Here is a 12,644-nt window from a genome sequence, read left to right as displayed (position 1 = left end):
GATGGGATTTCTGCCATCCAAGATTGTTAATTCAAACCCAGCTCATAACAAAACTGAAGTTGGGGAAAGTGAGACAGAAGGTGAATAATGCATCAAAAAGCAGTTCCATGCAATTATAACCTAATATTTCACACCAGTGCTTACTCATTTAACACAAATTATTCATTGTGTTGAATATATGAATGAATATATATATATATATGAAATATGAGAGATAAACACCCTCTAATATAATTTCAGCCCTAGAAACCACTATTTCATCTCCCTTTAATTTGAACAGCCCTTTTCAAATGTTCATGAGGCATATTTTCTATAACCAGAGCTGTGACTCTGTTGTATTTCTAATGTTTACATGGTGAAGTTTTATAGAAAGCAAATGCTGCAGTGCAATCCAATGAAATGGCCCTGTAATTAATGGTGAAGCTTCTAATGTTCTGTTTTTGTTGAGAGTTTCTCAGGTAGGTATTGATTCAATGATTCAACTCCATGGTCTCCACAAGTTTTGAGCCTTACTATTGTGGTTGCAATTTGATACTACTGGTATAGATCAAAGACAGTATATAAGAATGGACCAACAGATCCCGTTGCTCTGGACGGAGACCAGTGAAGGATATTAGAAGCACTTTTCCGGAGCGTTACTGCGCAGCCTCCAACTGAGAGAGACGACGTAAATGTGACGTGAGCCACCTGTCTGAAAGTTGTAAGTCTTCTGGTAGCTGTGCCAAGAGAAATCTCAATCATTCCCAATCTTGCAGAGATGGAGAGCGTAGGTATATGTAAGGAGGTAACATGGACACTAATGGCTAATTATTGCTAACTAAAATTCAAATTAACATTAGTAATTAAACTTAAACAGCTAATGTAAGTCAAAACTGGCTGCGAGCCTCTCCTGTACTATACGGTAATTCCTCTACTGTGCGACAGTAAGTCATGTGGTTATGACACAATCGTTAGCCTATTTTTACAAAAACGTCTACTACGGAGCCATAACGTGAGACACAAGGTAATGGAACCTTTTATACATTGTCGTGTTTCTTTAGAAATAAACAGTGGACAAATAAAGTCTTTAAACACTTCAGATGTAAAGTTATTCGCTGTCAAAGTGACGTCAAAATGAATGGCAGTCAATGGAATACTAACGTCGGGTGATCGTTTTGTAGCATCAAAATGGCGCCATAGGAGGTTCGAGCTCTGAAGCGAAGCTTACCCCCTTGGTATAGACCCTTTGCAAACACGTGACCACGACCACGTGACGACACCATGATGGATGGCAAAATCACCGCCAATAACAAGCTAAACAGTGTAGTAGACGAGCGGAAAGTTTCATAGTTTCAATCAGTTTGAAATACATAACACTAAATAAACTGTATTTATGGTTTCATGGCTTCTTCTATTAAACAACAAGTTGTCGTGCCGTTATCGGTCGAGGTAGGGCATCTGGTAGGTGCTCACAAAGAGCAGTATTTGGAGAAGTTGGAGATAGCAGGATTGGATACCGACCCTTAATTCTTCCTCCCTCCGTTTTCACGGACCTCATTAAATCGCCGAGTCTGCCCAACTTCAGTCCACATGATCTGTACCACTATGTGGTAAACTGGGTATCCCCATACTGGTGCTGATCTCAAAGCTTTTAAAAGTCTGGATGCTTACCAGTTCTTTGTAGCTGGCTGGGTTACAGGTACGCGATGCTACGCTAACGGCGGAGGGAGGTACCTCATAATGGCAAAGATAAGACATCAATCTAGACCCGGTTTCCAGACCCGCATTTAACTCGGTTTTTTTTGGCCTTTTTGAAGCTAGTTTCCGTGCCATGTCATCTTTAATCTAACTGATATTTTTTGTATGTGTGTTAAGTTAAATGATCAAGGGAACGGCTTTCTTTTTTGGATATGTTGCTAGGTCAGTGAATAACCAATGTTAGTTAGCTATGTGGGTCATCATCGGGTTGGACCTGTTAGCAGGAACAGCTGGTTAGCACGGCAGCTAGCTAGCTGGTTGAGGATAATTTTATTTAGCACTAGTTTAAAACAGAAAGGCAATTCATACACATGCTTTTGTTGGTGAGGATTACTCTGCAGATTGTGAATGTGAGAACACAAACACAAATGAAAACGTACGCATTTACATTGCCGTCCATCATCATGGCGTTCATAATTCGCGCGAGTGGAGCGTGACGTCACGTGCAAAAGGTCAATAGCAAATGTACGCGGTGGGGGCTGGGTAGGAGGACAATATAAACGAGTATGGTTTTGAGGCTCATTAAATAACCAGTGTTGGTACCCAACCCTATCACTAGAAAAAGGGTTAATATTGGTTTCAACTGGTTTTAATTACTTCTTTCTTCTTACCTGTCACTGTATGCAGCAGCTGTGGCAGCAGTAGGCTGGGCATATCTGTAGGCAGCGTAACCACCCTGAAAACACACACACACACACACACACACACACACACACACACACAGACACACACACACAAATTGTTCAGTTCATCTTAGCAGATGCAGCACACATCCTGTATACTGTCTGTAATATGAAAGCATAACTAGATCCACAAACACACTTAAATACATACATGATGAAAATTCATGAGGTGCCAATTGTGTTGACCTAAAAGTGGCCAATTATACCTTTTCGACAATAGTACGTGTAAGTATCACATATATTTCACATACATTTTATGTGTAAAATATGATACTTGATATGCGATATATCTGACATGTGAAACTACTATTTCACATGTGAATGTTCCAAATGCAATACAATCATGCCCTTATGTGTGAATTCATTACATTTGAAATGCTCTTATGTGTGATAAACCGCACATGCCAATATGTGATTTGTTTCACGTGTGATTAAAATGTGAGCCACCAGCATTGACCCAACATGTACAGTAAATAGTGTACCTCTGTGGTCCTATGGCCCTGTCACAGTGTTCGTATACATTTAAAGGTTTACCTAATCTGTTTATGCATCTGTGAGTTTAATCAACTAACCAAAAACTGTAAAGAAGAGGCGGTTAGATTATTAAAATGGACACATTAAACTCCAGAGCTTTGTTTTTATTTCATTTTTTCATGTATTTTAAGCTATTTTGATATGTTGCACCCTCTTAGTGAAGATTGTCATTTTGAAACGTGGTGTTTTAAAGTGCAATAGAATTTTACATATTATGTTTAGAATAAACTAGTATCATGCTTTTGAAAATCTGAATTTATTATAAAAAGTGACTGGAATAATGTAAAGGGCTGCATATCTATTGTATTACCTTTGTAATGTTTTTTAAATTGAATTTTCTAAACAAATGTTATAATGGAAGTAACATGACTAAACAACTTTGAAAACTCATACCACAATCAAATTCAGAATAAGGATTAATATATGGATTTTTAGGCTTGGAGGCGAAATCCTTTGAGACAGCAGTATGATCTAAGATCTTTTGAAAGGTTTTTCTTCATCGATCTCTGCACTCTGAAGTAGTTTGTGAAGAATGTAGAAAAGAAGAATGACTACATTTGGAATAAGAGATAATATTTTCCTTAAAGTATGTTTACCTGTATGTACTTTTGAGAGCCCACTGAAATCTAATTATTCCCTACTTGTCTTATTTAATTATTAATTCATGAAGCATTCTGTGTGCCTGCTTTGAATGTTATCAGCCAATTAAATGGGCGTTATCAGTTGTTGGCCCCACTCTAACTCCTAGTTGGCCGTTTGCATCTATTGGTAAGCTGGATCACCCATCCGCGCCAATATGGGATGCTCAGCGTACTGTTTGCCTGCGGCGCTGTAAGATGATGTCGTATGAAGAGCAACATGGTAAGGAGTAGTGTAAAGAGCGAAACTCTGTGTAAGTAGAAATGTTGGGTTGCGCCCCCGGCGCCACAAGAGGGCAAAAGTTGTATTGTTGTATTTTCTAACCCCCTTGTTTCAACATCATACATCTATAAAATGTTCAAACACAACAACACAATTACTATCAGGCTACAAGTTCTACTTGGCGTCTATATCGCATGGGGGCTTTCAACAAGGCCTACTAACAACAATATAATCCCATCTGCGGCGATATTTGACACAGAGAGCAAGCGTTTCAGCCGTCCTCTCACTTCATTAATAAGTCTGACTTTAGCCCTTAAAAAAAACGCCGGTAGCCTAGCAATGCGTATTGTTTACTTGTCTTTTGACAAGGCGGCTGCATTATCAGAAGCTAGAGCAAGCTAGAGCAAGCTAGATTTGGACATTAGTGATGGAGAATGGGATCGGGGAGAGATCAATGACACGTCACTTTAACCTGATGAGGAATCTTCATCTGATGACGAGGAGCGTCCTACCCGTATCATCACAGCGCAGCCACCCTCAGACGCTGGACGTGACTGGTGCCTCAGTTACAGTCAAGCAATAGCCTACACATCCTAGTTTGACATATCTTGTGTAACGTTAGCAGTTTCTAACGTTAGCAGTTTCTAACGTTAGCGTAACATTACTGCACTAGCTAGCTAACGTTAAAGTTATTATAAATATTTTATTTTTAATTGTCGGCTCAACCATTACGGGACAGAAGTGTCTACAACCGGGAGCACGCACTGGGAGAGCGCAGTCACAGCCGTGTGTGTGTGTTCGATCTGTAATGTTACTGAAAACCTAAAGCTCATAAACTGACTTTTAAATAGTTAATTTGTCAACTCGTACTTATTATTTAAAAAATGTATAAAAATGGACAACTCAACGCCTTTAAGAAATGCCATATTTGCGAGTGCTGACCCTGTTGCGGCAGCGTGGGTAAAGCCTCACCCCCTCGCAATTTTTACCTGCCCCCTTAGTCATTTTACCCTGGCGCCGGGCCTGTTGGGTTGGGTGGGTCAAACAAACAGGACTTTCACAGGGAGACTGGTGTTCGTGTTCCTTGTGAAACCAAAAGTCAATGTTGACAAAGTCACGTAGGTTTAGTAAGTAAGTTTCTTTACGTAACGTTCATAACTAATGCCATGAATGTAAGAATTTTAAACCAACCACCTAAAACCACCTTGCTCTGTGGCCAGAGGCCTTTGGACTTTTTGTTTAATATGATGTGTTTAAGGGCACCCGGATAGCTCAGTTGGTAGAGTGTGTGCCCATATATATAGAGGTTTACTCCTCGACGCAGCAGGCCTGGGTTCAAATCTAACCTGCAGCCCTTTGCATGTCTTCAGCGGTCCTGTCAAATAAAGGCCTAAAAATGATCTTTCATATATACTGTAATGTGTTTAAGGCCATGTGAGTATTTCTTTGGCTCTTGAGGATTTTGTGTTTTGGGCATTCATTCAGTCAGCCTGCTTTAGTGTTGCCCCGTTGTTTTGTTCCCCAATCACTGTTTCCCTCCTTATTCCAGTAACCCTGCCCACTCTAGCTGTACCTTGTCTTGTGATTAGCTACTTGTGTATTTAGTTTGTGTGCCCCCTTTGTCTGGTGTCAGTTCGTTGTATCCCAGTGTTCCTGGTTTTTCCTAACCAAAAAGTTTTGCTGCCTAAACCTAACCAAGTAACATTAGCTTTGTTAGAATTCACAACGGGACTCCCAAAGCGTTAAAAAGTGGCTGACCAAGTTAATGGGCAATAACGCGCTTCTGAACCCATGTATAGCAGGCCCCTTTTAATCCATACAGTGTCTATGAGGCTGATAACCACTGATAACGCCCCGTCAATGTAGTGATAACATTAGAAATGGGTGCATTAATGCAGGTTTTCTTTTAGTGTATGTGGAAACTGGGAAGCTAGCTGTAGCAGTGTTTGTCAGCACTATGTCACACTGTAGTGCTGACATAGTATGACGACAGCATTGTTTAGTGTCAGCATTGCAGTGACATCCAATATACTCAGTAAATCCTACACTGTCTCCAGACCTGCCGGATCAGTTCCCTCTGCACATCCCAAGTACAAATGAATACACAGCAACTCACGTGGACTCATGCACACACAGGACATGCCAGCCGCAGTGATCACATAGAGCAGTTCATGGTCAAACAAATTACTGCATAAATAAATAAAAAACATACAAGAGAAAGCTGGGTTTCTTTTTACAGATTCAATACAGAGACAAACAGCAAACATTAAAGCTGCACTAACCAATATATTTATTTTTTGTATTGACAACGAATCAAATCTGTAATGTTTAAGGTGTTACTCTTTGTGATAAACCCACAGAGAATAATCGCCAACCCTGGAGGTGTTTTGCCACCTTTTGTCTTAGCTCACTGTTTTGGTTTTATAGCCTGAAAACACCAACCTGATTTCCAGCTGTGTCTAACCTCACGTGAGAAAATAAAAGGCTCACAAAAACATCCCCGTCTACTAAGTTGGATCAAAACAGGCAGGTACAAAAAATAAATAAAGTGTGAGATAAACTGTGATGGCTCGGTGGAGGCTATGCGACCCAAAGCATGTGCTCCAACGGGAGTTGTCTGGCCGCTATCTGCACTATCAGTGGTCAGTGTGCTGACTTTATGTTCGATGCCCCACTGTCTGGATACTTTCGGAAAGTGATCTGCGCACGCATCTGGGTCAAAATAATGTGCTGTGACCCCGGGGTAACTGATTACTGAGAGAAGTCGAGTCTCCGGTGAGTGAAGCTCTTACTATTGTGGTTGCAATTCGATACTACTGGTATAGATCAAAGACAGTATATAAGAATGGACCAACAGATCCCGTTGCTCTGGACGGAGACCAGTGAAGGATATTAGAAGCACTTTTCCGGTGAGCGCTGAGCGTTACTGCACAGCCTCCAACTGAGAGAAACGACGTAAATGTGACGTGAGCAACCTGTCTGAAAGTTGTAAGTCTTCTGGTAGCTGTGCCAAGAGAAATCTCAATTATTCCCAATCTTGCAGAGATGGAGAGCGTAGGTATATGTAAGGAGATAACATGGACACTAATGGCTAATTATTGCTAGCTAAAATTCAAATTAACATTAGTAATTAAACTTAAACAGCTAATGTAAGTCAAAACTGCCTGCGAGCTTCTCCTGTACTATACGGTAATTCCTCTACTATGCGACAGTAAGTCACTTGGTTATGACACAATCGTTAGCCTATTTTTACTAAAAACGTCTGCTAAGGAGGCATAACGTGAGATACAAGGTAATGGAACCTTTTATACATTGTCGTGTTTCTTTAGAAATAAACAGTGGACAAATAAAGTCTTTAAACGCTTCAGATGTGAAGTTATTCGCTGTCAAAGTGGCGCCAAAATGAATGGCAGTCAATGGAACGCTAATGGGAGGTGATGGCTTATTAGCATCAAAATGGCGCCATAGGAAGCTTACCCCCTTGGAGTGAAGCGGTGCTGCATCGCTTCCTGATTTCCCAAACTACGGAGCGGCCCGAGGCCCAAATCACAGAATACTTGTGCATTAAAAAAATGAGTGCCGTTAAAAAGAATTTGCTTAAACTCGTTATTATCGTGTTGATTTTGACAGCACTATTTTAAATGTAAAGTTTATTTGAAAGGTATACATACTAATGCAATTGACTGTACATTGTACATTTAATATACGAAATGTTATCTAACTCTCTAATAATAATAATAATAATAATAACATAGCCAAATATATAATAAATTAAATCAAGGGCACATAATGACAGGTTTAGGACTTGAACTTCACTTGGTGCTTACTTGTCTCAATTTAGGGCTTAACTGTGACTTGCAAAACAATGATTTTCTCCCCTGAAAAGTTTGGTTTTGCTGTACAGGACTTGCATTGTTTCTGTACTTGCTAATATGTTCCCGTCTGCAGTGTGTTTCTTTCTGCTGTATATGTGTTGTGTGTCTTTGCATGTTCAGACGTTACAGTGCATTAAGCTATATTGTATTGTACTGTGGTGGAGTTTTGGACTTCTTTTACTCTTTCCATTGTTAAAAATGTAAGGAGTTATATTACAACTTGGTAGTGTTTGTGTTTCAACTGACAGCCCGTAGACTGTTGCCTCTAAATGGCACATGACGCAGAACCCCTGCCTTAATTTATCATAAAACAATAGGCATTTTTCTCTCCTCCAGGCTCAGTGACAACTCCAGCACGTCTCACATCATTTCACCTTCCACCCTTCCATGCTCTACGACTGAGACAGTGTGTCTGTCCTGACATGAGCAATGTATTATTACCACTATAAACTGTGGAGGCGAGTAAGTGATACTTAGTGTGTGTGATGATGGGCCGTGGCAGGAAGATGAACAGGTTGGCCTGTGTAAGTCACCAGCCACTGTGGACTGTCACTGCTGAGTGAGTGACTAATGGCATCCCTACAGCTCAGTGTGCAGACGTGTGTGTGTGTGTGTGTGTGTGTGTGTGTGTGTGTGTGTGTGGGGGCTTCATTAACTATATTCGTGGGGTCCAAAAACCGGGAGTCCAGTATACTTGTGGGGTCCCGACAGCTTTGTGGGGCCAAAATGCTGGACCCCACAAGTTTAAAGGGCTGTTTGAGGGTTAAGACTTGGTTTTAGGATTAGGGATATAATTAGGTTATGGTTAGGGTGAGGGTAAGGGTTAAGGTTAGGCATTTAGTTGTGATGGTTAAGGTTAGGGTAAGGGGCTAGGGAATGCATTATGTCAATGATGGGTCCCCACAAAGATAGTACCACAAACCTGTGTGTGTGTGTGTGTGTGTGTGCGCGCGCGCAGATTGTGTTTGGTAAGGAGAGTGAATAGTTATTGTGTGTGTGCATATTGTCAAGCTTTGGCCAAAGATCCTTTAAACTAAAGATAGCACATTTCAAGCAGTGCCAATGGTATGAAAGGGTACACACTTCCTGTCTCCTAAATGGGCGTGGCCTCGTTTGAAAGTGTAGTGAAGTGTTGATGAATGAAAGTTGTAAAAAAATGTGTATAATTTATTAATTCTTTTGTGGATAATATTCAATATTTACACAGCTAAAAGAGATATTTAGCATCACTGAGATTAGTTTTGTTGGTTGCTATTAATTTAGTTACAAGTACATTACATTTCCTAATAGCTGCTTCCCAAAATGCTATCCTTTTTATTTATGAAACAATATTTAATTTGATAGAAACAGATGCTACATGTTCTTCTACTTTTGTATGACTTACTTTTTATTTGTTTATGGTACCGCAGATGCATTGTTGTAATTATTATTCATTTTGTTTCATTAGTTTGCCCTCCTGCCCTCTGGGAGGCGCTTCAGGAGTGTCCGGACCAAAACCACCAGGTTTAAAAACAGCTATTTCCATACAGCTGTCTCCCTACTGAACTCTGCCCACCGACACCCCACACACATACCCACCGTATTATTTAATATGTATTTAATCACTGTTTAAGCACTACTGGTTAGACACTAACTACATTTCATTGCTCTGTACTGTATTGAATCTCATCTAATCTAGTCTTATGCAGGCAGGATACTGCAGAACAATTTTTAAAGATATTATACAAAATTATGCATTTACTAACACATCTTTCTATTCTGTGTTTGGTTAGACATGTGATATTACAGTTCAGGGGACTAACAGTGAATGGTTTGGCACACAGTGCACTGAAAGTGCTTCTTTCTATTTATTGAATCAAGAATTGATTCTGAATCAAATCATGACACCAATAATCAAAATCAAATCAAATTGTGAGACTCATAAAGAAGTCATTTTTGCCACTTTTTAAGTCTCATTTTCTCCCCCCGTGTTGGTAGTCCAGTGTGTTTTTTACATCTGTAAAAAACGCTTTTATTTGCATCTTGGTTAGAGTGCAGCTTGTGCCTCGCTTACAGTGCCTGATGATTTTGTAGTCTATATGATCTCTTTACTGGGGCCATAATGTGAACTGCAGACTGTCACATGACCGGCTATATGCTCACCCAGCAGAAAGTGAAGCCATGTATGAGTATGTGGGGTTGGGGTCTTGCATGTGCGTAGTAACAGGGCAGAAACCATGGAGATGGTGGTGTAGCATGCAATGTCATACCAGTAAATAATACTTACATAAATATCTGCACCATAAAATCCATCCTGGTAAACAACACTGCAGAGGATGCAAACACAAACAAACAGACAAACACAATAAAACAAAAACATCCATATTAGTGCATGTTGACATGCAGGCACTGGGCTAGCTACCAACCAACCCCCCATCTCCACAATCCCAGAAAAACAACTAAAAATAAAGACATAAGAGGGGCAGAGGCAGAGGGAACTACAGCAGGCACCACTCTCTGCTCTCTAATGACTGGGTAAGGAGGCTGGGAAGGTCCAAAACTCTCTCTCACTAGGTCATGTATACAAATATTATACAGCAAGAGTTCAATCAGCAGCATTAGATTTATACTAAGGTGTGTATGTAAAAATGTATATACTGATTTTTATAGCATGATAACCTAATGTAAGCCACTGGAGAGAAATGGGAGAAAAATAAATAAATATATATATTTACAGTGGGGAGAACAAGTATTTGATACACTGCCAATTTTGCAGGTTTTCCCACTTACAAAGCATGTAGAAGTCTGTAATTTGTATCATAGGTACTCTTCAACTGTGAGTGACGGAATCTAAAACAAAAATCCATAAAATCACATTGTATGATTTTTAAGTAATTAATTTGCATTTTATTGCACGACATAAGTATTTGATACATCAGAAAAGCAGAACTTAATATTTGGTACAGAAACCTTTGTTTGCAATTATCATACATTTTCTGCAGTTCTTGACCAGGTTTGCACACACTGCAGCAGGGATTTTGACCCACTCCTCCATACAGACCTTCTCCAGATCCTTCAGGTTTCGGGGCTGGCGCTGGGCAATACAGACTTTCAGCTCCCTCCAAAGATTTTCTATTGGGTTCAGGTCTGGAGACTGGCTAGGCCACTCCAGGACCTTGAGATGCTTCTTACGGAGCCACTCCTTAGTTGCCCTGGCTGTGTGTTTTGGGTCGTTGTCATGCTGGAAGACCTAGCCATGACCCATCTTCAGTGCTCTTACTGAGGGAAGGAGGTTGTTGGCCAAGATCTCGCGATACATGGCCCCATCCATCCTCCCCTCAATACGGTGCAGTCGTCTTGTCCCCTTTGCAGAAAAGCATCCCCAAAGAATGATGTTTCCACCTCCATGCTTCACGGTTGGGATGGTGTTCTTGGGGTTGGACTCATCCTTCTTCTTCCTCCAAACACGGCGAGTGGAGTTTAGACCAAAAAGCTCTATTTTTGTCTCATCAGACCACATGACCATCTCCCATTCCTCCTCTGGATCATCCACATGGTCATTGGCAAACTTCAGATGGGCCTGGACATGTGCCGGCTTGAGCAGGGGGACCTTACGTGCGCTGCAGGATTTTAATCCATGATGGCGTAGTGTCTTACTAATGGTTTTCTTTGAGACTGTGGACCCAGCTCTCTTCAGTTCATTGACCAGGTCCTGCCGTGTAGTTCTGGACTGATCCCTCACCTTCCTCATGATCATTGATGCCCCACGAGGTGAGATCTTGCATGGAGCCCCAGACCGAGGGAGATTGACCGTCATCTTGAACTTCTTCCATTTTCTAATAATTGCACCAACAGTTGTTGCCTTCTCACCAAGCTGCTTGCCTATTGTCCTGTAGCCCATCCCAGCCTTGTGCAGGTCTACAATTTTATCCCTGATGTATTACACAGCTCTCTGGTCTTGGCCATTGTGGAGAGGATGGAGTCTGTTTGATTGAGTGTGTGGACAGGTGTCTTTTATACAGGTAACAAGTTCAAACAGGTGCAGTTAATACAGGTAATGAGTGGAGAACAGGAGGGCTTCTTAAAGAAAAACTAACAGGTCTGTGAGAGCCGGAATTCTTACTGGTTGGTAGGTGATCAAATACTTATGTCATGCAATAAAATGCAAATTAATTATTTAAAAATCATACAATGTGATTTTCTGGATTTTTGTTTTAGATTCCGTCTCTCACAGTTGAAGTGTACCTATGATAAAAATTACAGACCTCTACATGCTTTGTAAGTAGGAAAACCTGCAAAATCGGCAGTGTATCAAATACTTGTTCTCCCCACTGTATATAATATAATGAATATTTCCTTGCATGTATCGATTTATATTTTAATGTCATATTTTACTCATCTACAAAAACATGGCTTTCATTTATTTAAACAATGTTATTTAATTAATGTGTTTGTTTCAAATGTGCAATTTGGCATATCGTTTAAAAAAAAAAGGGCTTGGTTTTAAAACAGAGCTTCTAACAAAGGGACGGAGGATTTACGACTCTAAATATACAAAGACGATTATAACTGCATTTTAACTGTGCAAAGATTCTTTGGGGAGAGACGAGAGGCGACGTAGTGATGATAATTGGAAATAAAAAAACTAAAACTACTACTGTAACTTTTTATTAGAAAAATAATCCACACACAACATTCGATTATTAATGCATCTCAGTCAGAAATAACAGATAAGATAAAACAGAGCCTCTCCTCTCTGCTTTGGCAGCCGAAACGCTCTCACATTAGCTTTGACTTTTTATTTGCCTCACATATTAATAATAGTTTGTTCCTCTTCAGACAAAAAAGCAATACATACTTTTGATATTTGGAATTTATTTCTAGCATTTCTACAGCTTCTTATTCTATGTCTTTATATTGTTTACATTTCACCTTGTTGAATATAATTTGTGCTGTTGCAATAACCAAATGTCCC

General features: G+C 40.2%; 1 protein-coding gene across 3 annotated transcripts in view; it reads right to left on the bottom strand.

Moving 5' to 3' along the window:
- rbfox1 (RNA binding fox-1 homolog 1) overlaps window positions 1-12,644 on the bottom strand; it is a 73,150-nt gene that overhangs the window by 18,831 nt on the left and 41,675 nt on the right. For all 3 annotated transcript variants that reach the window (XM_078270102.1, XM_078270105.1, XM_078270104.1), the window contains 2 exons: window positions 9,957-9,996; window positions 2,349-2,413 (listed from right to left, as the gene is read on the bottom strand). In XM_078270102.1, coding sequence (XP_078126228.1) covers window positions 2,349-2,413; window positions 9,957-9,996 — 105 coding nt within the window. The remainder of the gene's footprint in view (window positions 1-2,348; window positions 2,414-9,956; window positions 9,997-12,644) is intronic.

The sequence above is a fragment of the Sander vitreus genome, chromosome 15 (genome assembly GCF_031162955.1).
Source record: "Sander vitreus isolate 19-12246 chromosome 15, sanVit1, whole genome shotgun sequence".
Taxonomy (NCBI): domain Eukaryota; kingdom Metazoa; phylum Chordata; class Actinopteri; order Perciformes; family Percidae; genus Sander; species Sander vitreus.
This window is presented reverse-complemented; position numbering and strand designations above follow the sequence as displayed.